Here is a 27,170-nt window from a genome sequence, read left to right on the forward strand (position 1 = left end):
ATTCACACTAATAAACACATTAGAAACACTGAATAGTCAGATGAATGATGGAGATAATGTTGATTTCTGTTTCCACAGGTGTGAACAGTATTGATCTCATCCAGTCAGACTCAGTGGTTGTGCAGCCTGGACAGTCCTTCACCATCACCTGTCAGGTCTCTGGTTATTCTATGACTGATAACAGCTATGCAACAGGTTGGATCAGACAGTGTGAAGGAAAACCAATGCAATGGATTTGGCATCGGTGGGGTGCAGGTAGCTTTTCTCAAAACAATGCTCTGAAGAACAAGTTCCTTTACAAAACACACATTTCTACTAGCTCGGTGACTCTAACAGGACAGAATGTGCAGCCTGAGGACACAGGTGTGTATTACTGTGTACGTGGCTCCACAGTGATACAAACCACCAACAGACCTGTACAAATACCTAGAAACATATGTGGCCAACCAGTAACACATTCTAATAGAATTAGAATTAATTGATCACTGAATTCAATTTCACACTATTTTCATTCCATTTTACAAAAATAGCAATAATATTAATTAATATTTATAAATATTATCTACCTTATTTTATTTGTATTGTATTTGCCATGCTTCTACAGTAGCCCCAAACGGACAAGGCAAACACTGGCCGTATACAGGGCCTTTTGCATTTTTTAGCACGTTTCACGGCTACCGTAAAAAATAAAGTCAAAAGGAGAAACTCAAAGTATTGATTTTTGTAAAATTTCCTCTGAGTTCGACAAATAAAAATAAAAATATCACCAGTCCAGTCTAGTTCTCTCCTCCCTGTGAGGAGGAGTCAATGCAAAACTCAGATGTCTTCCACCTCTACTTATCTGACTGCAGAGAGGATGACAGAGAACAGTGGACACACAGTTTAACATGATGGACTATAGGACAGGACTGCTGCTGTTAACTATCTGCTGGGCAGGTGAACATCTTCACTGATGTTGATTTGACATATTTTCATTTTTATTACCAATGTAACACATAACATGCATCTTTCTTGGTTTGACAGGTGTCGATGGTCAGACTCTGACAGAATCTGAAACAGTGGTGAAAAGGCCTGGAGAATCTCACAGATTGACCTGTACAGCCTTTGGATTTAACTTTGCTGGCTACTAGATGGCCTGGATCAGACAGGCTCCTGGAAAAGGACTAGAGTGGATTGCTTATATCAGCAGTGGTAGTGGTAGCAGCAAATACTACTCTCAGTCAGTTCAAGGCCGGTTTACCATCTCCAGAGACAACAGCAGACAACAGCTGTATCTGCAGATGAACAGTCTGAAGACTGAAGATTCTGCTGTTTATTATTGTGCTCGAGACTCACAGTGACACAGGAAGGAGCAACACTGTACAAAAACCTCCAGTACTTATCTTTATTGGGCTTTTTTCTTTTGTTGTTGTTGTTTTGAAAACTGAAAGATTATTATTAACCACCAACATAAATCATTAAAAAAAATAAAATGTTTTAATGATCAGTTCCTCACAAAACATCCAAGTGCAGCACAACAATCAGTTGAAATCATTCAATCAAAAAATGGACCAAATAAATATTACATGTACACATTTCAGGCATATTAACCCTCATCCGAACATATCAGGAGTACTGACTGGGGTCTCTTTGGAGCCAAGAATAGACTACTGCAAGAGACAGCCAGACAAATTTTAACTTTCTTTCGAAAACATTAGTTATGCAGTTAATGTCATCTGAAAAGAAACAGATAATTATTATTTTGGGAAAGCTACAGTTAACTGGCGTATTGGGTATTACTAAAGTGATACTTTAAATCAGAAGTTAAAAATAACATAAAAGTTAAAAATTAAGTTAAAAATAACATAAAATAACATAAATATATACAATGAATAATATGAAGTCAATAAATAAAAATTGATTAATAAAATCATGAAAAATTGGAATGATAGAATAAAGCCCCTTTGAGATATGACAACAATTTTACCTCTTGGATCAGTGGGATTTAAGGTTAAAGTTTATATGATTTGGTTAAGTCACAATTATGAGAGTGAAAAATAATGTTGCAGTTCCCGTTATAAAAACACTAGAAGGCAGTCAGTGTCAAGTTTCTCTCTCCTCTGTCACTATAAGGAGACTCTCATATCTGCTTATCTCACTGATCTCAACTGACTGACACTCAAACGCTGGACTGAACTAGAGTTTTATACTCACACCCTTTGATAAACAGCTGGAAGACTGAAAAGGCGACTGTTTATTCATTCATGCTTGAAATTATATTCTTATATCATGACACAAATGACATCATAAACGACCAATGTGTGGGATTAAGTGGCATCTCAGGTAAGAAAAACACAACAATTCTTATTTTCAGGTGATTATACATAAATAAAAACACACCTATGGATATTATGTTCCATTTCTGCCAATAGATCCTTCTAAATGTTAAACACTGGACCTTTGAAAAAAGTTTTAATATTAATGAAGATTTATAATCAGTAGCAATATTTGATTATTTGTATATTGCATTGGACAGAGGCATTCATACATTTATTCAAATGTTACACAAAGACTTACAGTAAAACAAGGATAATGATAACATAAGGTTAAATAATAGAAGGAAATCAAAATTAAAAGAGATACATTGAGATGATACTTAATATAAAAAAACACACTCAGTCAGGAGAAAGCCAAAATATCAAAATAAGTCTTTAGGAAAGAGTTCACACTGAAGTGAAGACACTGAGAAAAGGAGAAAGACTGAACATCTTTCTTGTTGGTGTTTCTGTCTGCTTTTAATCTCTCTCTCTCTCTCTCTCTCTCTCTCTCTCTCTCTCTGATTCCAGCACTCCTCCTTCTCTCACAGATTTAGTCTTTATGTATCAACACTGTAACTCCAAAATGTCTGACTGGTAAAATGCAAATTCACACACTGATACACAATCCCCACTCATTCTGCCTGCACAATAAATATCCTTCATAATAACCTTTGCAGTTGCAGACTCAGACAAGTTCCCACCATGACAGCTGTACAAAGTCTCTTCCTCTTGGCTCTCATTTCAGGTGAGTGAAGTCGGTGTCCAGCGGAGGAGGAGAAAATGAGCTTTGGATGTCTGCTGGCTTCCCGTCATCTAAACTCTGTGTCTCTTTCAGCTGCTCAGGGTCAGTCCCTCACCTCCTCAGAGGCAGTGGTCAGCAGAGCTGGAGAACCAGTCACTCTGTCCTGTAAAGTGGAAGGACTCACTCTGGCTTGGCTGCACTGGATTCGTCAGAAACCAGGGAAACGACTGGAATGGATCAGACGCATTGATAGCGGAACTGGCACAATATTTGCCCAAAGTCTCCAAGGCCAGTTTTCCATCACCAAAGACACCTCCAAAAACCTTGTGTCCTTAGAGGTGAGGAGTCTGAAACAAGAAGACTCTGCAGTTTATTATTGTGCACGAGAGCCACAGTGACACACCAGACTGCAACGCTGCACAAACACTGAACCACACTGATCCCTGTGTGAGAAGCATTGAAACAGCCCTTTGAAAACAAACTAATTCCCCACCAAATGATGGCCAATTATCAGTAAAACACATTCCATCAATAAAAATGTATTTGTCAGTGTGTTGGGACAGTTTATCACGACTCACAGCAACACCTTCATCAATAAGAAGAAAACCTTCCTGTAATTACAACATAATTTTAACTACAATGGCGGCTGCCTTAAAAAGCTCTGTATCATACATCACATCATATCATCGTATCAGCTGTCATGTCTCATGTCTTAATACCTTCATCTGATTTAAATATAGCTCAAAATATTATTCAATATGCAAATAAAGCTTACTTATAAGGAAGTGAAGTGTGTGTGTGTCAGTGAGAGGACTGAAGAGCTCACATCAGTTCAGCTTCAACATCAACATGTTCTCTGTAGCTCTGATACTGCTGCTGGCAGCTGGATCCTGTGAGGAGCTTTCAGAGGATTCACACCAGGAGGAGACTTTTATCAAAACAATGCTCTGAAGAACAAGTTCCTTTACCACACTCACACTTCTAATAGCTCGATGACATTAAAAGGACAGAATGTGCAGCCTGAGGACACAGCTGTGTATTACTGTGTACGTCTGCCCACAGTGATACAAACCACCAACAGACCTGCACAAATACCCAGCAACCATGTGACTCAACTACACACACTCATTGTTAAAGTACATTTAAATAAATCACTTATTCAGTCGAGTATTTGTGGCCAGTTACTCTCTGAGAAAGAAGTTGTTGAGTTTTAAATTGATTTAATCATTCTGTTGATTACAGCCATGACTTTCGGAAGCAATGTGTTCCTAATGACTTTATATCATTGTTTTATGTCTGTTTTAATTTGTGCTTTTTTTTAATACTGGGATACTTTTCCACACTATAAAGGGGGCTAAGGGACAAGACATTTTCCCTCAACACAAGGATATGATGTCTTGCATTATTTCTTGAATCATACAAAGGATTATGCAATAGCATTTGCCAAAACCAAAATTAACTATGTGTCAATTCACATAACATAATTTACATAAATTAAACATGCTAGCCAAACATCAAAACAGCTGACTTGGAGGGTTGACTCTTGGACATTAATTCCCCAGTTTCATATATCCAGTCTAGCTTTCTCCTCCCTGTGAGGAGGAGTCAATGCAAAACTCAGATGTCTTCCACCTCTACTTATCTGACTGCAGAGATGATGACAGAGAACAGTGGACACACAGTTTAACATGATGGACTATAGGACAGGACTGCTGCTGTTAACTATCTGCTGGGCAGGTGAACAACTTCACTGATGTTGATTTGACATATTTTCATTTTTATTAGCAATGTAACACATAATACGCATCTTTCTGGGTTTAACAGGTGTTGATGGTCAGCCTCTGGATTCACATTCAGCAGCTACTGGATGCACTGGGTCAGACAGGCTCCTGGAAAAGGACTGGAGTGGATTGCTTATATCAGCAGTGGCAGTGGTAGCATCTACTACTCTCAGCCAGTTCAAGGCCGGTTTACCATCTCCAGAGACAACAGCAGACAGCAGGTGTATCTACAGATGAACAGTCTGAAGACTGAAGATTCTGCTGTTTATTATTGTGCTCGAGAGCCACAGTGACTGGAGTTGGTTGAGCAGCTGTACAAAATCCTACAGTACTCATCTTAGTGCTCTATCTGCAAACACTGAAACCATTAAAAGTCTTTTATGCAAACCAGCATCAGACTGAAGTTTTCATATAATTAACATCACCATGGCTGCATTAAATCAGTAAATGAGAAAATACATGAATAAACAATCTATTAGGAAGATCATCTAACAACAATAACAATTAAGCCTAAATAAATAACATGTCTTCCTTTAATGATCACTTCTTCACAAATCAGCCAATGACAGCCAAACAGTCTGCTGAAATCACTGTCCAGGTCTGAATAAAAGAAAGACATGCAGCTACACATTTCAGCCACATTAATGTTTATATCATTTGGCATCTAAAGTAGCTCACAGTATGAGAGTAAAAAATAATGCCACAGTTCCAGTTATAAAGACACTAGAGGGCAGTCAATGTCTACTTTCTCTCTCCTCTGTTACTAAAAGGAGACTCTCAGATCTGCTGTTGTCATTGATCTTAACTGACTGACACTTGAACTCTGGACTGAACTAAAGCACAAAACAAGAAAATCTCACTGTTTCCATCACATTCTGTAGATTCATTAAAACCATTTCTGAGAGATGGTAAGAAAGTGGAGGAAACAAAATGCATTTACTTTAATACATATATTGTGTATGTAAATAAATACTTTATATTAAAAGATATCATATCTCAAGAAAGGATATAGGAATTAATTAATTATTTTCATGTTCACTAACTATAACTGCAGAAAAATATCTAAAAGTTGTGGAGAGAATATTGACAATTTACTGCAATAAAACAGCTGAATTTGTAAAAAGAAAATGGTGGATTGCTACATATTTCTGACCCAACTGCACATAAAAATAAAATGTAATAATAAATACAAACAGTAACTTATAAATGCACAACCTACCAAAGGTTTATATTTTTCTGCATTTTGTCTCACAGGTTTCAGTTCCTGAGCAGCTGTTTTCCTCTCGAGGCTCTAAGTCGTCTTCAAACATCTGCAAACATGGAAACTGTTAAATGTCTTTAATGCAAACCTGCAGACAGTTCTCATATTATTTACATGGTCCTCACTGCTGTCACTGTATTTCTGTTTGAAGCAGATACAGTCAGTAAGTACAGTCAGTGAGCAAATTAATGAATGAATAAATGCTGCGTTATTACAACAGCCATTTTGTTTTTCTATTATCCTCATACTGTACTTTTGAAGTTAACAATAAATGTGATGAAGGAGGTGCTGACTGTAAATAAATTCTTTCAGGAAAACAGCTCACGTCATATTCAAAGTGTGTCATCATGGTTATTGCAATGTGGATTTGAATAAATATGTTTTCCATTATCCATGATTCATGTTAATATTCATATTAAGAATAATTATCCTGGTTATTGTTTGTAATTATAGAAAAAATGTACAAAATGTTTTAATAGTCAACATTTAGACAGTAATAGTTTATGATAACAGCAGAGTTTACAGTTGTTTCGTTTCTGTAACTCGCAATGCAAAATCTAAAAGTTTCATTTTAAAAATGTTACAGTTGAGTGTGTAATGAAGTTAAAATATCATTTGTAAAGCAGAGGTGATTTCAGGCATGTTTTCACTCTGCAGATATAATAACATTCAACAGACTCTTCTATTGGCTCCAGTTAGACCAACATTGATGCTTCATATGTTTGATTCTATGCAAACTCAGTGACCTTCCTTGTTACTCAGCTATAAAAACTTCCCATCAGGCTGTCAGTGGAGTTCACAGCACGTCAGTTTCAACATAAACCATGTTCTCTGTAGCTCTGCTGCTGCTGCTGTTGGCAGCTGGATGTGAGTCTCTCTGGATTTGTCAAAGTCAACAGTTCTTCTTTTGCAGTATAACTTGATCATTTGTTACAAAACATTTTCTTTTTTAACAGGTGTGAAGTGTGAACAGTTGACACAGCCAGCCTCTGTGACTGTGCAGCCAGGTCAACGTCTGACCATCACCTGTCAGGTCTCTTATTCTGTTAGCAGCCACTACACAGCTTGGATCAGACAGTCTGCAGGGAAAGGACTAGAGTGGATTGGAAGCAGAGCTGGATCCACAATATATTACAAAGATTCACTGAAGAACAAGTTCAGTATTAACTTAGACTCTTCCAGTAACACAGTGACTCTAAACGGACAGAATGTGCAGCCTGAAGACTCTGCTGTGTATTACTGTGCCAGAGAGACACAATAACACAAACCATCAGTAGACCTGAACAAAAACCCCTCAGTGCCTGAACACTTGTAACATGAAGCCACCAGAGGAGGAGCCCTCAGACCACTAATGATTTCAACACCAGTTCACTGTTACAGTGAAGACAAAAACAGACATGATAAGAATTAAGAAAATAATATAGAATAATAATGATATCAAAAACACAGTAGAGGCATTTTAACAAAAACATGTTTCTCTGTCTGCCTCAGAAATGTAAATCATTTATTTGCATTGACTGAAAAACATGGTTATTAATGTCAAACACGTATTGAAGAGTTACATGTTATTCCTGTTCAATGCTTCATTAATATTCTTGAATGTATTCTTCACTCTTATTGCTACTTGGGTATTTGGTCCCTTAAGTCTTGAAAATAGTATGATATATGAACATTTGAAAGAGATTTTCTTGTGAGAAATTCAACATTGTAACATAATGAACTAAAACATAATTGATACTTCTTTACATTAAAATGTGATTAAAAATACTCACTTTGGGTGTATGGTAAAATTGATAAACTATTGTCGAGGTCTTCACATGATGCAGACTGTGGTCTATAATGTGGTCTTTATTAAGGGTCAACCAACTTAAATAATGTGTTTGTCAACCTGTTGCACAAATTATACTGAAACATGCAAGAGGGACTCTTGGAGAAATGACTAATGTACAGTAAACATTCATTCTGCAGTTTCACCAAACATCAACTGAGATCCAAGTTATTCCTGTATTTAATGCTTAATTAATATTCTCAAATGTATACTTCACTATTATTGCTACTCAGGTTTTTGTTTTCCTGAAATCTTGAAAATGTTTGACTTATGAACACTTGAAAGAAATGTTTTTGTGAGAAAATCACTATTGTGACATAACGAACAAGATTTGTTAGGGTGTTATTTGACAATCATTTACATTAAAATGTTATTAAAAATACTCACTCTAGGTGAATCGTAAACTATTCGAGGTCTTCCCATGATGCAGACTGTGGTCTATAATGTGGTCTTTAATAAGGGTCAACCAACTTAAATAATGTGTTTGTCAACCTGTTGCACAAATTATACTGAAACATGCAAGAGGGACTCTTGGAGGAATGACTAATGTACAGTAAACATTCATTCTGCAGTTTCACCAAACATCAACTGAGATCCAAGTCAAATCCAGTTCCACACTGTGAGGAGGAGTCAATGCAAAACTCAGATGTCTTCCACCTCTACTTATCTGACTGCAGAGAGGATGACAGAGAACAGTGGACACACAGTTTAACATGATGGACTATAGGACAGGACTGCTGCTGTTAACTATCTGCTGGGCAGGTGAACATCTTCAATGATGTTCTATATAGCTTTAATTTATGTCATCTGCTTATTTCACATGATTTGTATCTTCTTGACAGGTGTTGATGGTCAGACTCTGACAGAATCTGAACCAGTGGTTAAAAGGCCTGGAGAATCTCACAGATTGACCTGTACAGCCTCTGGATTCACATTCAGCAACTACTACATGCACTGGATCAGACAGGCTCCTGGAAAAGGACTGGAGTGGATTTCTGCTATCAGTGAGGGTGGTAGTAGCAAATTCTACTCTCAGTCAGTTCAAGGCCGGTTTACCATTTCCAGAGACAACAGCAGACAGCAGGTGTATCTGCAGATGAACAGTCTGAAGAATGAAGATTCTGCTGTTTATTATTGTTCTCGACACTCACAGTGACTGGAGTTGGTTGAGCAGCTGTACAAAATCCTACAGTAGTCATCTTAGTGCTCTATCTGCAAACACTGAAACCATTAAAAGTATTTTATGCAAACCAGCATCAGACAGACGTTGTCATACAATTTACATCACCATGGCTGCATTAAATCAGTACAGTCAATGAGCAAATAAATGAATAAACAAATTCTACATTACAAAGGGAATGTGTTCATATGTTTTAAGTTAATCATGAAAGTCATGAAGGAGGTGCTGACAGTGAATAAATTCTCTCAGGAAAATAACTCGCATCATATTTAAATGTGTTTTCATCATTTAAAAACATGATAAACACACTGTAAACACGGCTCATAGAAAGCCACATTCTTCCTCCATTTTATTCAATGGGTGCACATCATCATTGTTATTGCAATGCTGATTTTTAGAAATAACAGGTGTGAAGTGTGAACAGTTGACACAGCCAGCCTCTGTGACTGCGCAGCCAGGTCGACGTCTGACCATCACCTGTCAGGTCTCTTATTCTCTGAGCAGCTACTACACAGCTTGGATCAGACAGCCTGCAGGGAAAGGACTGGAGTGGATTGGAATGGAAGCTGTTGGATACACAACATATTACAAAGATTCACTGAAGAACAAGTTCAGTATCGACTTAGACTCTTCCAGTAACACAGTGACTCTAAACGGACAGAATGTGCAGCCTGAAGACTCTGCTGTGTATTACTGTGCCAGAGAGAGACACAATAACACAAACCATCAGTAGACCTGAAAAAAAAACCCTCAGTGCCTGAACACTTGTAACATGAAGCCACCAGAGGAGGAGCCCTCAGACCACTAATGATTTCAACACCAGTTCACTGTTACAGTGAAGAGAGAAACACACTTATTATTAAGATCAGGCTGTTTCTCTCATTTGCCAACCTGAAGAAGGTCGTCCAGGCTGTCAAGAAGTATCATTGCACCGTATTTCTTCCAATTTTGATTTCATTTAAGACACATCATGAATTCATGTCACATGGTTTTGATGCTCATATTTGATCCCTCATTGCAAACAGAGAACTTGTAACAGTAGATTTGTCATAATGAACTTAACAAATTAATTCCCCTGTGAGCAGCTTTACAAGAATAATTTATTTTCTAAAGGCTGTGTACTAAAATAAAGGTAAGACTTTATAATAAGGGTTTTATTTAAGTAAAAGTACATAGGTATTAGAAGCTAAATGTACTTAAGGCCCTGCTCACAGTGTTATATACCATATATGCAGAGTTAAGAATCAAAAAGTATTTTTATCTTGGAGATGTATTTGATATATATCAAATCTATTATACAAATAAGCCCCTCCCTTACAAACTGCCAATGCAAATCCAGAGCTTTCAGAAGGTTTACTTCTAAAGCATCTGAGTTCACATCTTCAGTCTCAAGATGATGGACAAACCGTCTGTACTGCTGACAGCACTCTGTCTGCCCTGTACGTTGCTTCATGCTGCAATACTGATCAGAGAATGTACACATTTAATGTTCTGCTGTTTATTTCTCTCTCGTTCTCACTTGTCTCACGTGTCCTTTAACATCTGTTTCTTTGGCAGGTTTGAATGGCCAGGGATTCGACAGCCACAGTCATCCAAGTGAGCAAATAAGCTTTACAAAAACAACTAATTTTTACAGTCACCAAAAGGGGGCAGCAGGAGATCTTAAAACCAGTGTGGCATCGTACCTACACATACAGAGAAACAAACACAATGTGAAAGCACCTGCTGAGGCTGTGGTTGTCACTTCCTCTTTTTTATGGTTTAATGTGCTTATCTACCACAATGTACTGGTTAATAATATCCCCATCTTTTATTCTGTAAGGCAGGAGTGAAACATTTTCTCTTATATTTCAATAATTAAAGGTCCCATATTGTGGAAAGTGAGAATTCCATTTCTTGTGTGATTATAAAGCAGGTAGGTGCTGTATAAATACTGTGAAAGTATCAAAAAGCTCATTCCACAGAGAAATGCACACAGCCAGTATTCAGAAACTGTGCCTTTAAACCAACTGTCAGAACTTCCATAAGGTTGTGATTGAACTATACAGTCACCACCATCAGCCATGCTCCCAGAGAGTGAGTATGTGTTGGACAGTTACTCCCTGATGGACAGAGAATTAAATAACATGAGAATTTAGCACCAAAAAAAGGTATTTTACTATTACAAATACAGATAACACATAGAGTCACATAACAGAACAGAAATTACATTTTCTTGTTCTATTTTCTATTTCTCTACTTTAAATTAATTCACTTTTATAATTGTGCCATCATATATTTTTCATTTTTCATAGACAGTTTCTGGTTTTAGTTTGTGTTGTTGAAAAATGATTTAAAAAAAAAAAAAAAAACTTTTTCAACTTTTGAAGACAATTCAAATTAAACAAGTATTACATTCAGATTTGCCTGAATCAGATTTATTTGGATGATGTCACAACTCCTCCATTATCGATTCTCAAGTGCAACAAACTACAGACCAAACTCTGTCCTCACTGTGAGGACGAGTCAATGCAGAATGTAGTTGTCTTCCACCTTTAATAATCTGACTGCAGACAGTGACAAAGCTTTTAGTTTTTATTGCAACTTTTGTTTGAGTTTATATGTCTGAGTGGGCAATTTATTTCTACTGACTGAAAACAGTTCTCAGTAGTTTTCTTAACATCTATTCCAAGTGAGGTTTTCATTCCCCTGATAACCTTTAAATTGGATGACTTATGAACACTTTGTGAAAAAAAGCAGTATAACATAATGAACAACATATCTTAAGGTGTCATATTTCTGTCAAAATGTAATTAAAATTACTCAGTAACTGAGATCCGAGTCAAATCCAGTTCCACACTGTGAGGAGGAGTCAATGCAAAACTTAGATGTCAAGCAATGACCAGTCTGGTTCTCTCCACACTGTGAGGAGGAGTCAATGCAAAACTCAGATGTCTTCCACCTCTACTTATCTGACTGCAGAGAGGATGATAGAGAACAGTGGACACACAGTTTAACATGATGGACTATAGGACAGGACTGCTGCTGTTAACTATCTGCTGGGCAGGTGAACATCTTCAATGATCTTGTTTTGACATATTTTCATTTGTGCTGCCAATGTAACACATGACATGAATATCTTTCTTGGTTTAACAGGTGTTGATGGTCAGACTCTGACAGAATCTGAACCAGTGGTTAAAAGGCCTGGAGAATCTCACAGATTGACCTGCACAACCGCTGGATTGTCATTCAGCAGCTACTGGATGGCCTGGATCAGACAGGCTCCTGGGAAAGGACTGGAGTGGATTGCCACTGAAGCGGGTAGTAGTGGCAAATTCTACTCTCAATCAGTTCAAGGCCGGTTTACCATCTCCAGAGACAACAGCAGAGAACAGCTGTATCTGCAGATGAACAGTCTGAAGACTGAAGATTCTGCTGTTTATTATTGTGCTCGAGACTCACAGTGACTGGAGTTGGTTGAGCAGCTGTACAAAAACTTACAGTACTCATCCAAACTGGACTGATGGACTATGAGAAACAATAATTTCAGTTATTTTGAAGAAATACATGAAAACTGAAATATTATTAACCAACAATTATTAACAACAATAACCTCAGTTCCTCACTGATCAAGGGCAGCACAACAATCACAAAAATACTATATGTATATTTCAGTCATATTAACCCTCATCCTAACATACTGTTTTTATACTCTGACGATCATTCAACAAACAACGATAACCATTTAAACACGTTAAAATCTGTCACTGTAATAATCACTTCCTCACAAAACAGCCAGACAGCACAACAGTCTGGTTACTGAAATCATTGTCCAGTTATGATTAAAAGAAATACTACACACAAGTTCTAACTTTTCTTTCTGTTTTTCACATTCACAGAATAAACAAAAGTTTTATTGGTGTTCTCACATATGTAGTTGAGACTGGGAACAATAAATATTCTGTTGATCTGAGTGTAAATGTGAATGTTTGACTTGTTTTAGATGATTTGTTGAAAATGAACCAACTTTAACATTAGGTTCTGTTTTAAATAATAAAGATACTTTCTTGTTTTCTGTCTTTCAAAATAAATGTTCATAACACAATTCAAAGCTTTGACTACTTAATTAACTAATAGATCATTATAATTTACACAACTTCATAGAGATGTTAATTCTTCAAACTGGAATCAATAGTGAATCAATAGTCTATAGTGTGTTTGTCAGAGATGAAGAAAAGAGAAGAAGTTCCACCTTCTGTCTGTGTGAGATGAGGACAAATGCCTGAACATTTCATCCTAATGTTGAATTATTTAAATACACATTAGTCAGCTGATTTACTGTCATCAGGATGTAAATGAGCTCCTTGTGTGTTGCTCATAAGGAAGTAAAATGTGTGTGTGTGTGTGTGTGTGTGTGTGTGTGTGTGTGTGTGTGTGTGTGTGTGTGTGTGTGTGTCAGTGAGAGGACAGAAGAGCTCACATCAGTTCAGCTTCAACATCAACATGTTCTCTGTAGCTCTGATACTGCTGCTGGCAGCTGGATCCTGTGAGGAGCTTTCAGTGGATTCACACTAATAAACACATTAGAAACACTGAATAGTCAGATGAATGATGGAGATAATGTTGATTTCTGTTTCCACAGGTGTGAACAGTATTGATCTCATCCAGTCAGACTCAATGGTTGTGCAGTCTGGACAGCCCTTCACCATCACCTGTCAGGTCTCTGGTTATTCTTTGACTGATAACAATTATGCAACAGGTTGGATCAGACAGTGTGAAGGAAAACCAATGCAATGGATTTGGCATCGGTGGGGTGGAGGAGACTTTTATCAAAACAATGCTCTGAAGAACAAGTTCCTTTACAAAACACACATTTCTACTAGCTCGGTGACTCTAACAGGACAGAATGTGCAGCCTGAGGACACAGCTGTGTATTACTGTGTACGTGGCTCCACAGTGATACAAACCACCAACAGACCTGCACAAATACCTAGAAACATATGTGACCAACCAGTAACACATTCTAATAGAAGAATTGATAACTGAATTCAACTTCACACTATTTTCATTCAATCAATTTAACACAAATAATACCATTTGTAGATTTGGCAGGAATGGAATATAATGTATGTTTTCATTAGTGTATAATCACCTTTATAAAGGAATCGTTATGTGTTTGCTGCCTTAGAATGAGATATTTTGATATACACACACTGTGGGTCACCTTGCTTTGGGTCCGCCATGTTTCTACAGTAGCCCAAAACGGACAAGTTAAACACATTGCATTTTTTTGCACGTTTCACGGCCACCGTACAAAATAAAGTCAAAAGCAGAAAGTATTGATTTTTTGTTAAATCTCCTCTGAGTTACACAAGTGAAGATCAAAATATCACCAGTCCAGTCTCGCTCTCTCCTCCCTGTGAGGAGGAGTCAATGCAAAACTCAGATGTCTTCCACCTCTACTTATCTGACTGCAGAGAGGATGACAGAGAACAGTGGACACACAGTTTAACATGATGGACTATAGGACAGGACTGCTGCTGTTAACTATCTGCTGGGCAGGTGAACATCTTCACTGATCTTTAGTTGAAGTTGTTTTCAAAATGCTTCCAGCTTAAAGCAACTGACCACTGTATATTTGTTTTATCTTGACAGATGTTGATGGTCAGACTCTGACAGAATCTGAACCAGTGGTTAAAAGGCCTGGATAATCTCACAGATTGACCTGTACAGGCTCTGGATTCACATTTAGCAGCTATTGGATGCACTGGGTCAGACAGGATCCTGGAAAAGGACTGGAGTGGATCGTTTATATCAACAGTGGCAGTAGCAACATCTACTACTCTCAGTCAGTTCAAGGCCAGTTTACCATCTCCAGAGACAACAGCAGACAGCAGGTGTATCTGCAGATGAACAGTCTGAAGACTGAAGATTCTGCTGTTTATTCACCCGATTTGACTGTTATCATACCATTGAATAAGCGTTATCCTGATACAATCATCCCACAGATATGGGCCAGTAGGGGCCTACTCTACCTACTAGTAGGTGCAGGAGGCAGTTATCACCCATTCATCTGGCTGATCCAATACTATTCAAGCCCAGGAGGTACAGAAGGTGTGTTATCGAGCAGAGCAGTCACGTGACTGTCAGATTTCTGTCTGCATTTTCTTTTCAGTGGAAAACCAACATTTTAAGATATTTTTGGCATTAGAGTTCGTTGTGATAACCGTGACACTGTCAAGTTAGCAACAACACAACAACACATTTACCCACGTCCGGGTGGACTGAATTAGCAAAATAAATATGCCCTTTGAAAATAAAGCCAGAAGAGAATATTTTACGAGCAAGAGTAACGTTAATACTAAAGACACTAGTGGTTTCTATTTCATAAATACACATCCTGTAGAAGCGTTATTAGGATAAAGGAAAGTTAAACGTTAGGTTAGTTAAGTTAGTTGCACAATTACTATATACATAAATGCATATTTTATTAATCAAATTCTTAAACATCAGCTTTTATTTTGATTTATCTGCCGTTGCGTGTCGACGTCATCTTCTCCGACGCGACGCGCACGTTGGATACGGGTACCCTTTAACTTGGATGTCACGTGGCGGTAAGATATGTTTGGTTAAAAATTCAACCACAAAGTAAATAACAACGATGCTTAGTTTTTACATGTTTTTATGATTTGCCTGTAAAAACTCAAAAGCTTTGCATGTTAGTTAGCTCAACTTAAACGCAACTAAAGTTAGCTCCTAGTAACTAACGTTAGCAACTTCCTGGCGCTAGAAAGCTCACCGTCTATTTTCCATCCCACTTACAGATTGTGAGTGTGTCTGTGTGTGTCTGTGTGTGTCTGTGTGTGGGGATGAGTTCACAAGAACAACGCCACATTTTGGAAAGCTTGGATGAGCTGGTAGAGCAGCAGGAGTTTGATGACCTCCTTCGGACAGGGGCAGCAGCAGCTCCTCAAACACCGCTGAAGGTGAGGTGGACGGAGAGGGACGCGGATGGAAACACGCTTTCCATTTGGCCAGGAGTCACACGGATCCAGACATGGTTAGTATTTTATATTCTCGATATTTAAAATGGTTTCAGTCCTGAATGTCAGTGTAGGCCAGTGGCAGGGATAACATGCAACACTGTCAATGGACTAGTATCTGCAAAATGAGCTATTGAACAAAACAAAGTCTCCAAAACAAGCTTTATGACAACGTTTCTCCCTGTTGATATGCAATTGCCAAGCACCATTCACATTGTTATATATGTTATATCTGTCATATAACAATATTTTCTTCTTATCTGTGTAACAATGAAGTCCATGTTTTTTGCTAGTTGTATGCATATGATACAAAAACAACCTTGGGCCCCTTCTAACTACTCCATGTATTTCTTTTACAATTGCAATAGAATGTCTTTTGCAAGATCTGCAACACTCCCTGAGCTGCTCTGATGAAGAGCTTAGTGAAGCATCAGCAGACCAAAGAGCTCCTCTGGCTTCTCTGGATTGGAGCATTCGCAATGCTCTCTTTTCTGAGAGATGGAGGGAAAAGAGACCATCTCTTCTTAGTAGCATGCTGGCCAAGGAGAGCATGGCAACAAATGGCTGGTTGTAAATGTAAATATTACCTTGTAGGACGGTATGATCTCAACGTGCCTGAGCTGACCTGCGAGGGATGCCAGGCAACTTGGACTGCAGGACTTGATGACCTGATAAAAAGTGGATACTGACCTGCCACCCTTCATTTTGTAACAATTTATGAGACAGACCTGTTTTATACGTTTGAAGACATTAAGATGGCATCACCCGGGATGTCTTTTCAGGCATATCTAAGAATGCTTGAGAATCGGACTGCTCACTTTGGCCGTGTAAGTATTTCTCTATATGTTTGTGTTTTGAAATGCAAAGGTCTTTGTTTAAAAAATAGTTTTATGCTTTTTTCTTTTTACATAGACTGGGAAGATCTCATCAGACAGCTTCCAAAAAAGCTTTTTTTAATGGGCTGCTGTACAATATGAGGTTGACTCCACCTGCAAGGAGGAGAAATTCATCTGTCCTGCCTGTACCCCAGCAATGCTTTCTGTCTCAGTGGATGGAAACCGCAAGCGTTACCGCTTCAAAAGTACTGCAAGGTATACAATAATGTACAGATAGATAGTTATGTTTTATACAACAAGTAACCTTTCGATGTGTGACATGTTAAAAAGATAGTTAAGGTGTTTTGAAGTGGGGTTGTATGAGGTACTTATCCATGGTCTGTCTGTTACCTACAGCAGACAATGGTCACCGCCACCCATCCCCTGCCTGTATTGTCGAGAAGCAGAAAAATGTGTTTTAGCCACATATAAAAGGCCCGCCTGAAAAAAACCCAATATCCAGGATTGTAGTTGGGGTTAGATGTAGAAATATGAATTTCTACAGTTGAGACAATTTAGTGCCAAGGAAAAGGGCTGTCTGAACACTGTACTGTAGGTAACAAACTTACTATGGATAAGTACCTTATACCACTCCACTTCAGAATACTCAACTATCCTTTTAAACATTGAAGCCTTTTTTATTTCTTGTTGCTTTTTTAGATCTCAGGAGCGGGCCATCTTTGACGGTGTCTTCATTGCAAAAGATGACGATGTGACCAGATTTGTGGATCACATCCACAGCAAAAAAAAACATGTAATAGCAGACTTCAATTTCTATCTCAATACAACATTATAATTCATAGTCTGTCAGTACTCCCATGTATTGTGATATCTACCTGTATACCTAATTGTTCTTAATCTGCTAACACTTATCTGTTCCTTGTACCCTAAGAGAAATGTATAATTGTTCCCTGTAATGACAGTTGATGGGATTATTTGTCAATTATGATTTTCTACAATGTAGGTCACTGGAAGGAGCAATTGTGGTGGGGAGGGGTCAGCTGCCAGAGAGACCTCCCAAAGATCAAGCAGTAAGGTGGATGAGGAGGGACTGGAGCTGGCAGTGTGCAGGCATGATGTCTTGCTGGCTGCCCTTAATATGTTTGTACATGCTAAAGCGCATGACTTCAAATGTGAGGTTAGTATAATACAGTACATTTTTATCAAATGACTTGCAATCCTATAAATGATGCATATAAATGTGTAATGTTTAACTATCACTTAACAGATTATTTAACATTTGTATTGTTATAGTTGTTGATGTGAACAGCCCTTAATTGACACATCTACTTTTGTCAAGCATATTATTTTGCACCTGTCTGTGTATGTTTGTTGGTAAGCAAGATTACTCATGAGGTTTACCACTAATGTACACACAACTTGGTGGAAGGGTGACAGTTTGATTTTTGATTAGGTTTTAATTGAAATAAAAGTGACTGTTGGGCATTGCTTGAGGTCTCTGCTGTACTAAATTCCCTTGATGTTTATGTTTGGGTCCCTCTCTCCAGGTGAAATGGAGTAGCAAACCAAGAAGGTGCTGGTAAAACACTAGGGGAGGAAGTAGAGCAATGTAATGCTTCCCTCTCCAGGATATCAGTCACCACAAAGCATATGTCAAAAGCAGGTGCTGTATAATTGTACCTCTGTATACAGAATAAAAGACATTTATATTATTACAAGTGAATCTTTACAGGACTCATCTCTGTGTACTTGCAGGACGCAATGACATGCTGACACTCCTGGCCATAAGATGGAACCAGCAGAAATGTCCAAACCTGGCTACTGCACTTTCCCAGAGATACCATAAGGTAAATAGAAACAATATTATTTTGCTGCAATGGCACAGTGTAGGTCAATGAAACACACATACAGTTTTGTGCACATAGGCTTGTGATACATGATAGTTACAACATTTTTGCCTGATTTGAGTTGCATTTGTACACTGTACATGTTGTACTGATTTTTAACTTATGGTAATAATTTTGTCATTTTAGACATCTAAAGCTCTCAATATCCTGATTGGGGACCTGGAAACCCTGAAAGCCCAGCATCAACTGGGTGAACAAACTGTGGAAGAATTTGTGCAAGAAGTAAAAGAATGGGCAGATGGTAAGAACGTGAAACATTATCTGACATGGAGAAACATTTGTGTCGTTTGTGAAGTTGACGCTACCTGCAATCAATTTTGTCAGGAGAAATTGACCATCAAGGCACACCACAAGCTTTGTGTAAGAAGATTGAGGCCTTCACAACCAGCATCAACACGAGAGCTCAACTCCTATATCGGAAAAATGGTATGTTAACATTTTAGGCCTTTTCAGATCACAGTCTGAAATGTCTCCAAACTCACTTCATAATTACAATGTCCATACAGTTCTAAAAAGTAATGTTTCATGTGTTGGACTTCTCCAAAACAAATTCATTTGCGTTCAGTTATTATAAGTACATCTATTATGATGATCCATCTGTTTGGCAAATGTATTGTCATTCTGTTGTTACAGCTGTAATTTAAACAAGATCATGGACTTAGTGTATTTAAAAGATATAATGTGGGTTTATTGTTTTTCTTTGTTTTTCAGACCGCAACAAAGGCCGACATAGAATTCGCAGAAAAATAAGGCAACAGAAGACCACTTTAAAGGCCATGGTAGCGGAGTACAACAGTCTCGTTGCATGGATAGCACAGATTTTTTTAGCACAAATTACACAGAGTGGTATGCATTTCATGTACTGTGCGTATTCTTTAGTGGTGGAAGAAGTATCATATCCTGTACTTAAAAGCATAAAGTGTATTTACAAAGTAAAAAATACTGATACTACACTGTAAAATTACTCTGATCACAAGTAAAATATTCAGTATAATCAGTTAAGTATCCTTTAAGCACTAAAAGTTGAAGTTGTCCAATAATTGTAGTGAAGTAAAAAGTAAAATACTTTCTTCTGAGATGTAGTGCAGTAGAAGAAGAAAGTAGCATAAAAAGAAAAGTGCCAGTACCTCAAATTTATACTAAAGCACAGTACTTTAGTGAATACACATTTCATCATTAGTATTCTTACATTTAGGTGTTCCAGTGGACATATTTGCATTCTGACCAAGTGTGCATATGTATGACAGAAATGATCTCTAAAGCTACATGCTATATGCAGTGGTCTGAACTTTTCATATTGATGTATTACAGGCTCTGCTGATTTCAGCACAAAGAAGTCTTCGATAGGGTCATGGTTGTTCAAAGGCTTCAAGAGGAGAAGAAGAAGATCCTTGTGAAAGAAATGAAGCAGCACTGGGAGTCTCTCAAAGCCCATGCCAGGGTCTTGTCCGAGTTGTCTCAGCATCAGAGTGAAGACGCCATGCAAAGTAAATGCGGCCTTGTACTTAATTTTTTTAAATTCGAATGTTTCACAAAGTTATGTTTAAGTTGTGAAAGTCATGTTATTTACCTGGATAGTGACATATTTTATCCCTTCTTAAGGACATCTCAGAGAAAGCAACAAAGGGTCACACCTGCCTCATCCTTCCAGTGGGAAATGAGAGAGCTGCAGCGGCATACAAGAAAACACTACCTGCATGTGCTGTCATCAGCAGATGACATAATGGACACAATGGACAGTTCAGATGAGTTCGACGTTAGCTCTGAAGATTCAGAGTCGGATGCAATGTAAAACAGGAAGATGTGGTGCTCATGATCACAGTGCACCGTGTGCGACACATGGTCACACAGAGCATGTGGCTTTAAAAAGTAACTAACGTATGTGCTCATTGTCAGGATTAAGTTGGAGATGACAGTTGTAGTTTTTGTATTAGGTTGTTGTTATTTTTGCATTTGGTTTTGAAATGTTTAATCACTTATATAAGGTTTGATTTTTCTACTGGGTTGTGGGAAGTTCCTGATTAATGTTGTCTTACATCTTTACAACAAAAAACACTGTCCTTTACTGTCTTATCTTTGATTCACGTTCAGTTCTGCATCTTTTCAGGGATTTTCTTTCCAGTTTATCTTTACTGTTTGATTAATAATTGTTCTTTAATGTTTAATTAAACAAAGGCACAATAAAGCTACATTTCTGATTGAGTCCTTGGATGTTACTACTGTTTTAGGTTAGACTTATTTTATCTGAGCAATTCCCACATGCTTTCAGAGTACATGAATTCACTATATGGCAAGAGGAGAGATTCAGAGGAAGGACTAGTGACATGGGATTTTCAGCATCAAGTTTTCAATAACATGAACTGTTTTAATGCAATTATATAGTATAACATCCAACTACACAGATTGAATCATTTAGCAAACCACATTTCATAGTGATATACTGTATATCAGATGAACTAGCCAACGTCAAAACGTATGTAACATGTAAAGAAAAGACTTAAAGACGTAAAAGTATCTCAAATTTGTACTTAATTACAGTACTTGAGTTAAAGCACTGCATTACATTCCACCACTGGTGACACATTGACACAAAGGCATATGCAAAGCACCCGGTAGATTCAAATGACTATAATTAGGATTATGACCAAATAATATATATATATATTACCGCCCCCCACACAGACACACGGGCATGGGCCTGCAATCTACAAGTGCATGACCATAAAGTAGATTTTTTGCGATGTTGGCATGTCCGTGGCGAGAGGACCATTGTCTCATAATCTGCCTATGGGTAAAATAAGGTCTACACTAGCCCAGATCCCAAATGATGAATGTGATTAGGAAAAACATCAATACCTTGAAGGTTTTTACCAAACATATAAGCAAAAAATCCCAAAACTTAAGTTCATCCAGGCTGGAGTCTCAAAAGGTCTCAGAAACTACACCTGAAAGAGGCTGGCACCAAACAGAGGTGAGAATTAAACTTTGTCCTAGAACAAAATTAAAGACATTTTTGGAAAGGCCTCGTCCTGGTGAGTAACATATGTCAGTTTGAAGATTTTAAGTGGCTCCTACTGTGAAATATTGACCTCTGAACCTTGACCTCAGTGCATATTGGAAGGCTTGTCATTCAGCAACAGAAGAGGCTACAGACATGGGACCAACTGTTTTAGAAAGCTCTTGACTTCAGCTATGTGACTATATTCATATAAATATAGTCACCAAGTGGGGGCACTGTCATGTATGATCAAAATGAATTTTCACCAATTTAACAATTGCATATTTACAATCTGATCACATAAATGTGTTTCCCACCCCTTTAAATCTATCACTGTACTGTTAATTTAATATTTACAATTTCCATTTTTAGGAAATGTACCATTAAAAACAAAAACTACAATTCCCTTGTGCCGCGCCATGCAGCTTGATACAAATAAGCACCATGTTTGTAGTTCTTCTGGTTTGCAAAGTATTGTTAAGAATAGGGTCGTAAAAAGATATATGTAATGAATATATCGAACATTAAGTGCAGCCGAATTAGTAATTACACTCCATCTATGTGATTAATTTTAAGAAAAAGTAAAGATGTTGGCTTATGTCAGATATACTAACTGTTATTCTATAAATGTGGATTTGGGTTAGCTAGTTCTTCCGGTTTTCAAAGTAGGGTTGTAAAATAGGGTCATAATATCAGACATCTATTGAATATATCAAACATTTAGGGCAGCCGAATCAGTAATTACACTTCTTGATATTTAAAAAAAGTAAATATGTTTATTTCACATAGTTTTACAGCCGCTTCATATATTTTTTCTGTTTTCTTTTTTGACTTCTTTTTTAATTTACATATATACATATTTTTCAATTCTCTTTACTGAAATACTGTTTCTTATGTTTTATGATTTAAAGTGCAAGCGACGAGAAGTGACGTCATTCACCACGTCTCGTTCGCGGTACTTGGTAACGCGGGTACTGTCCTCGTGCGGGAAACGGAGAGAAACACAGGTTTAGAAAATCTTTAGTAGAAGGAAGAGGCAGGTAAGAAACACAGTTTATGTTTTGAGTGTGTACCTACAAATGTAAACTATAAAACAATATAGTTTGTATATTTAGAGATGCAGCAATATTACTTTTGTGCTACACACAGGTATAACACATTAAAAACGTTTCAATGTAACATCAGTTTTGGTTAGCTAATGCATGCTATGTTATGCACATTATGCTGGTCAACGGTAAATTGGTGTGTGCTATCGAGATTGCTGGCTGTATTTAGACAGCCCTTGCAGTCAATTGTAACTTAGTTCTTTTTATGTGTCACACTCTTATTTGCTTTTCCATTCATCTTGCTCTCAAAGTCATGACGAAGCCCAAAGCAAGAAGCTGCCCCAATTGTGGAGCAAGCATCATGCCAATCGGAGGACCTGTGCCAGCTGCTATGTTTGCCTCCTGCAAAAAAAGTCATTCAAAGAAAAAGAAAAGGCAGTGAGTATTGACTTGGATGTGTTGTGTGTGCGCATCCATTGTATTCATTAAAGGTTGTTGAACATAATGCCGCCTCTTTATATGAGCCACCCCTAACCTTAAATTTAGCTAAAGATTCAAAATTAGTTGGCTCATTATTGACATATGGGCTTGTGGTCCAAATAGCATTTTTTTCTGATCAATAGCACATTTTTCACCAATGAGGAGAGAGCTAAGCCCGGTTCCAGAACCAAATGACTTCAGGTGCATCTCAAATTAGTGGTGGTACCCTAGTAGTTACAGTGCGAGCTGCCAACAGCTATTAAAGTAGAATAGTGTATGATGATCCAGAGTTGGGTCCCAGATAAACAGATTATGCTGAACACAGACGGAAAAAGTTGTAGACAGCAGTAAGTTAAACAGGGTGTCAGTCATTTTTAGCAACAGTTTGCTTTACGAGTCAGAAGGACACCCATACCCTCAAACTCCAGTCCTCAGATGAATCATGGCTAAATACTGTGACCAGTGCAGCGCAAACACATTTGTATATCATTAATTACTAAACTATGTGACCATGTATGAGGTGGGATACATTAGAATTCCAACTAAAACAGTCTTTGTCCGAAATAATCATATAATCAATCAGTTTATGTATTATTATATTAACTATTTATGGGAAAATCATACTTCATTTGTCATTGGCTGCAGATTCGTGGTGAGGTGTGTTCATGTTGTGACTGTCTGAACCATCCAGACATTTCCTGAGACGAAGATTTCTATAGCTGTTGCTATCATGTTTAACTGATTAGCTCAGTTGTTTCAGAGCTATGAGACCAGTGATGTGACAAGCTGGGAGAGTATTTATTAATCACCACACCCGCTGACCTTTATTAATCTTCATCCAACTCTTTTGCTGATTGAGCTGCTGGTGAGCATGAAGATGCTCACGCAGTCTATGTGCCAGACCACCTTATGCTTGGCATTAATATGCAATTTGAACTGAAAGTGCAAAATATTAAAATGAGGGTGCAATGCATGTGTTTGCATCTCCGAAGAACTAAACTAAAAAGAAATGGAGGGAAAACTTGTTTTGGCCATGTCTGTCTCCTGAGCTTTATGATATTTCAGACAGAAACTATAATAACAGAGACAGTGAACTCTCTGTTAACATAGCATTTGTTTCTCTCAATGCACAAGTGCTTCATCCCAGCGCTCCACAGAACCCTGTCCACACTTTTCTGTCAGAAAGAATGTAGTATTTTAAGTATTTTATTAAAATTGAGGCAAACATCTGTTTTTATGATTTATGCTTTGGGATGTGCTGTCATTGTGAGTAATATTTATATTTATATTTTTTCAGATTCTCAAAGGATGCAATTGCCAGAAGCTCCCAGCCCATCTCCAACTCCACAGTCTACCACCTCTCCCTCCCAACCCTCTTCTCCTCCTCATCCTCCAGACTCTTCCACCTTTCTCCCATCTACTTCTCATCCCCAAATGGACTATGAGGAGGAGACTTACACCCTAACCCTCGTCCCTGTCCAGCCTCCAAGCACCGCCTCAGCATCTCCCTCTCAAAAAATCATGACTGAAAGTGAGTGTTAGCATTAACCTTCTGCCATATTTTAAGTAATGTGTCTAAAGTCATCCATCTTTGTCACAGGTGTGTCTGCACAGTGCTCCCGCTCTTCCACACCTACTATCTCCTTGACCAGTGCAACAGGTGAAGGGAAGAAAAAGAGGAAGAGAGGTATTTTTTGTTTTTGTGGTACAGCCTACTCATCAAATTAAATGTGCAATGCAATTCCTTGATAGCAGCATGATAATATTGTTTGTGTGCATGTAGACACAATGAACCAGACACATGCAAAGAAGGATGCAAGACTTTTCGGAGAACAGTTTTTTCCCCTAATCCCTGTTATTAACAGTAACAATAAAAAAACATGAAGGTTTACTCACTAACTTGTCCTCATCTACAGGTAGAAGATAAATTATTCATGAGATAAAACAAAAACTAATGTGGACACATATGAGACAAGATGGACACTTTTTCTCTTCCTCTATGCGTCAGCATTGTACAGCTCAACTCTACTCTATTCACTTTTGGGTCCTCGACTTCCTTTTCCACTGTAGATAGTACCTTGGATGGGACCCCCTCAATGTAGGCAGAGGTGATTGTCAGAGCAATGAAGTTGGGAAACAAGCTTTACTTTGGTCTTGAGAAGCTGCAGCCTTTATTTATTGATAAACTCTAAGCTACACTGTACATTTACTGCCACATTGATAACACACTACGCACATAAAAAGCTACGCTACTCATAACAGAGGATATGAAGCTATGTTCTTGACAAGTCTGTACTTTGTCAACTGACCACAGCATGGTGTTGTGGGCTGCCATTTTTGAGTGAATAAAAAAAACTTAACTATTAATGATAGTTTGGCTTTTTAAAAATCTAGGCTTTGTGCAGGACGTCAACTGTCGTGTGACTAATCAGTGGTTTGCAGTAATGTCACACCACCTTTTAGTATCAGCTCAGCTAGCTTGGAACCTTGACCAAGGTGTACCAGGTTCTATCCACAATAAAAACCAAAGAACAGTAAATAGGTGAGATATCATGATCAAGAAGGTGGTTCTCCCAGGGCGAAGCTCAGCCATTGCTTCGGTTGTGCTGACCCCTGTGAATTCCTTAAATGTGGGAATCTTGACTTTGGAAATGCAGCTGTATTCACCTGGGGGATGTCAAAGTCTGTTTCTACATTTATTCTCCTTCTTTCTTCTTTTCTTTCTTTTTGCATCATTTTAGGCTGCTGAAAATGCAAAAAATATTTCACTACAATGAAGTAAAAGAAACAACTAAAGGAGGTAAGTAACTGACTGAGTGAAATAGCAGTTCATTTAGCAGTGGTTGCTGGAATGGCTAACACTTCTTTTTGTCTGTGTTTCTGTGTGTGTGTGTGCAGGGAAGAGAAGAGGTAAAAGTGAGCTGGCTGCCTTGTTCCTCATGGTAAGAGCTCAGAACTTTGATCCACATTAGTTGATTTTAAAGCTGTTAGCTTTTTTTATAGTATGCTTTATAAATATATATGTACTTACTTCCATACTGGTTAGTACCAGGCTTCTGAAAAACCGATCCTAAGTCATTTGTTGTTCTATGATACCCCATTGATATAAACTAATATTGTGGTATATGCAATGATCTTACACTTGTTTGCATTCATTCTTTTTTTTCAGTGGCAAAACTTGGGAAGACACCTGGGAGCCTGCCAGCAACTTTATAGGCTCCATTTAATGTTTTTGTTTCTGTGTCTTTAAGACACCTGTATGTTGAATGTTGCTCTCTCTCTCTCTCTCTCTCTCTCTCTCTGCATGAATAAAAATAAAGATTTGTTCATTTGTTTTATTTCAGTTCAGTTTGTTTGCCTTTTTCATTACATTTTGAATGTTTCTTTCACACACTCATCCACATCTCCTTTAATTTTAATATGCAAGTCATATATACAATGTTATATCATAAGCAATGAAAAAATATACATAGGGATGTGTAAAAACATCAGTATGTACAGAATCAATGGAGCAGGAGTATATGCAGTCAGTGTTTGAGTGAAGAAGACTAATAAATATGTCCATGAATATTTGTTCATGTATGAACAGTGTTGCAATTACTGTCCGTGATGTGCCATGATAATTAAACCTGAATACAACATTAGACACGTATTTCTGGAGATGTCTTATCGTCCACAAAATTTTTCTATGACAGAAAAAAAACGCATTATAATCTGCGCCAAGCGTTACACACTTCACCTTTCCAAAATGGGCGTGGTCTCCTTGCCCCTGATCTCCAAACTTCATTCAGG

At 37.8% G+C, this 27,170-nt stretch overlaps 1 protein-coding gene, 1 long non-coding RNA gene and 2 gene segments (V, D, J or C); all 4 read left to right on the forward strand.

Moving 5' to 3' along the window:
- LOC127356824 (uncharacterized) overlaps positions 1–27,170 on the forward strand; it is a 134,946-nt gene that overhangs the window by 15,778 nt on the left and 91,998 nt on the right.
- On the forward strand, positions 804–12,932 carry LOC127356817 (immunoglobulin heavy variable 3-23-like). The segment is given in 2 exon segments: positions 804–936; positions 12,225–12,932. Coding segments are annotated over 2 exon segments (360 nt in total).
- LOC127356811 (Ig heavy chain V region 5A-like) lies at positions 6,759–9,823 on the forward strand. The segment is given in 3 exon segments: positions 6,759–6,948; positions 7,038–7,107; positions 9,567–9,823. Coding segments are annotated over 3 exon segments (369 nt in total).
- On the forward strand, positions 25,025–26,637 carry LOC127356829 (uncharacterized). Of its 2 annotated transcripts, none has more exons than XR_007882065.1 (3): positions 25,025–25,065; positions 26,277–26,320; positions 26,548–26,637. It is a non-coding gene; the product is annotated as an uncharacterized LOC127356829 (long non-coding RNA). The 2 variants fall into 2 exon arrangements; XR_007882066.1 differs by lacking the exon at positions 25,025–25,065 and adding an exon at positions 26,079–26,178.

Source organism: Dicentrarchus labrax, unplaced genomic scaffold (assembly GCF_905237075.1).
Source record: "Dicentrarchus labrax unplaced genomic scaffold, dlabrax2021, whole genome shotgun sequence".
NCBI lineage: Eukaryota > Metazoa > Chordata > Actinopteri > Moronidae > Dicentrarchus > Dicentrarchus labrax.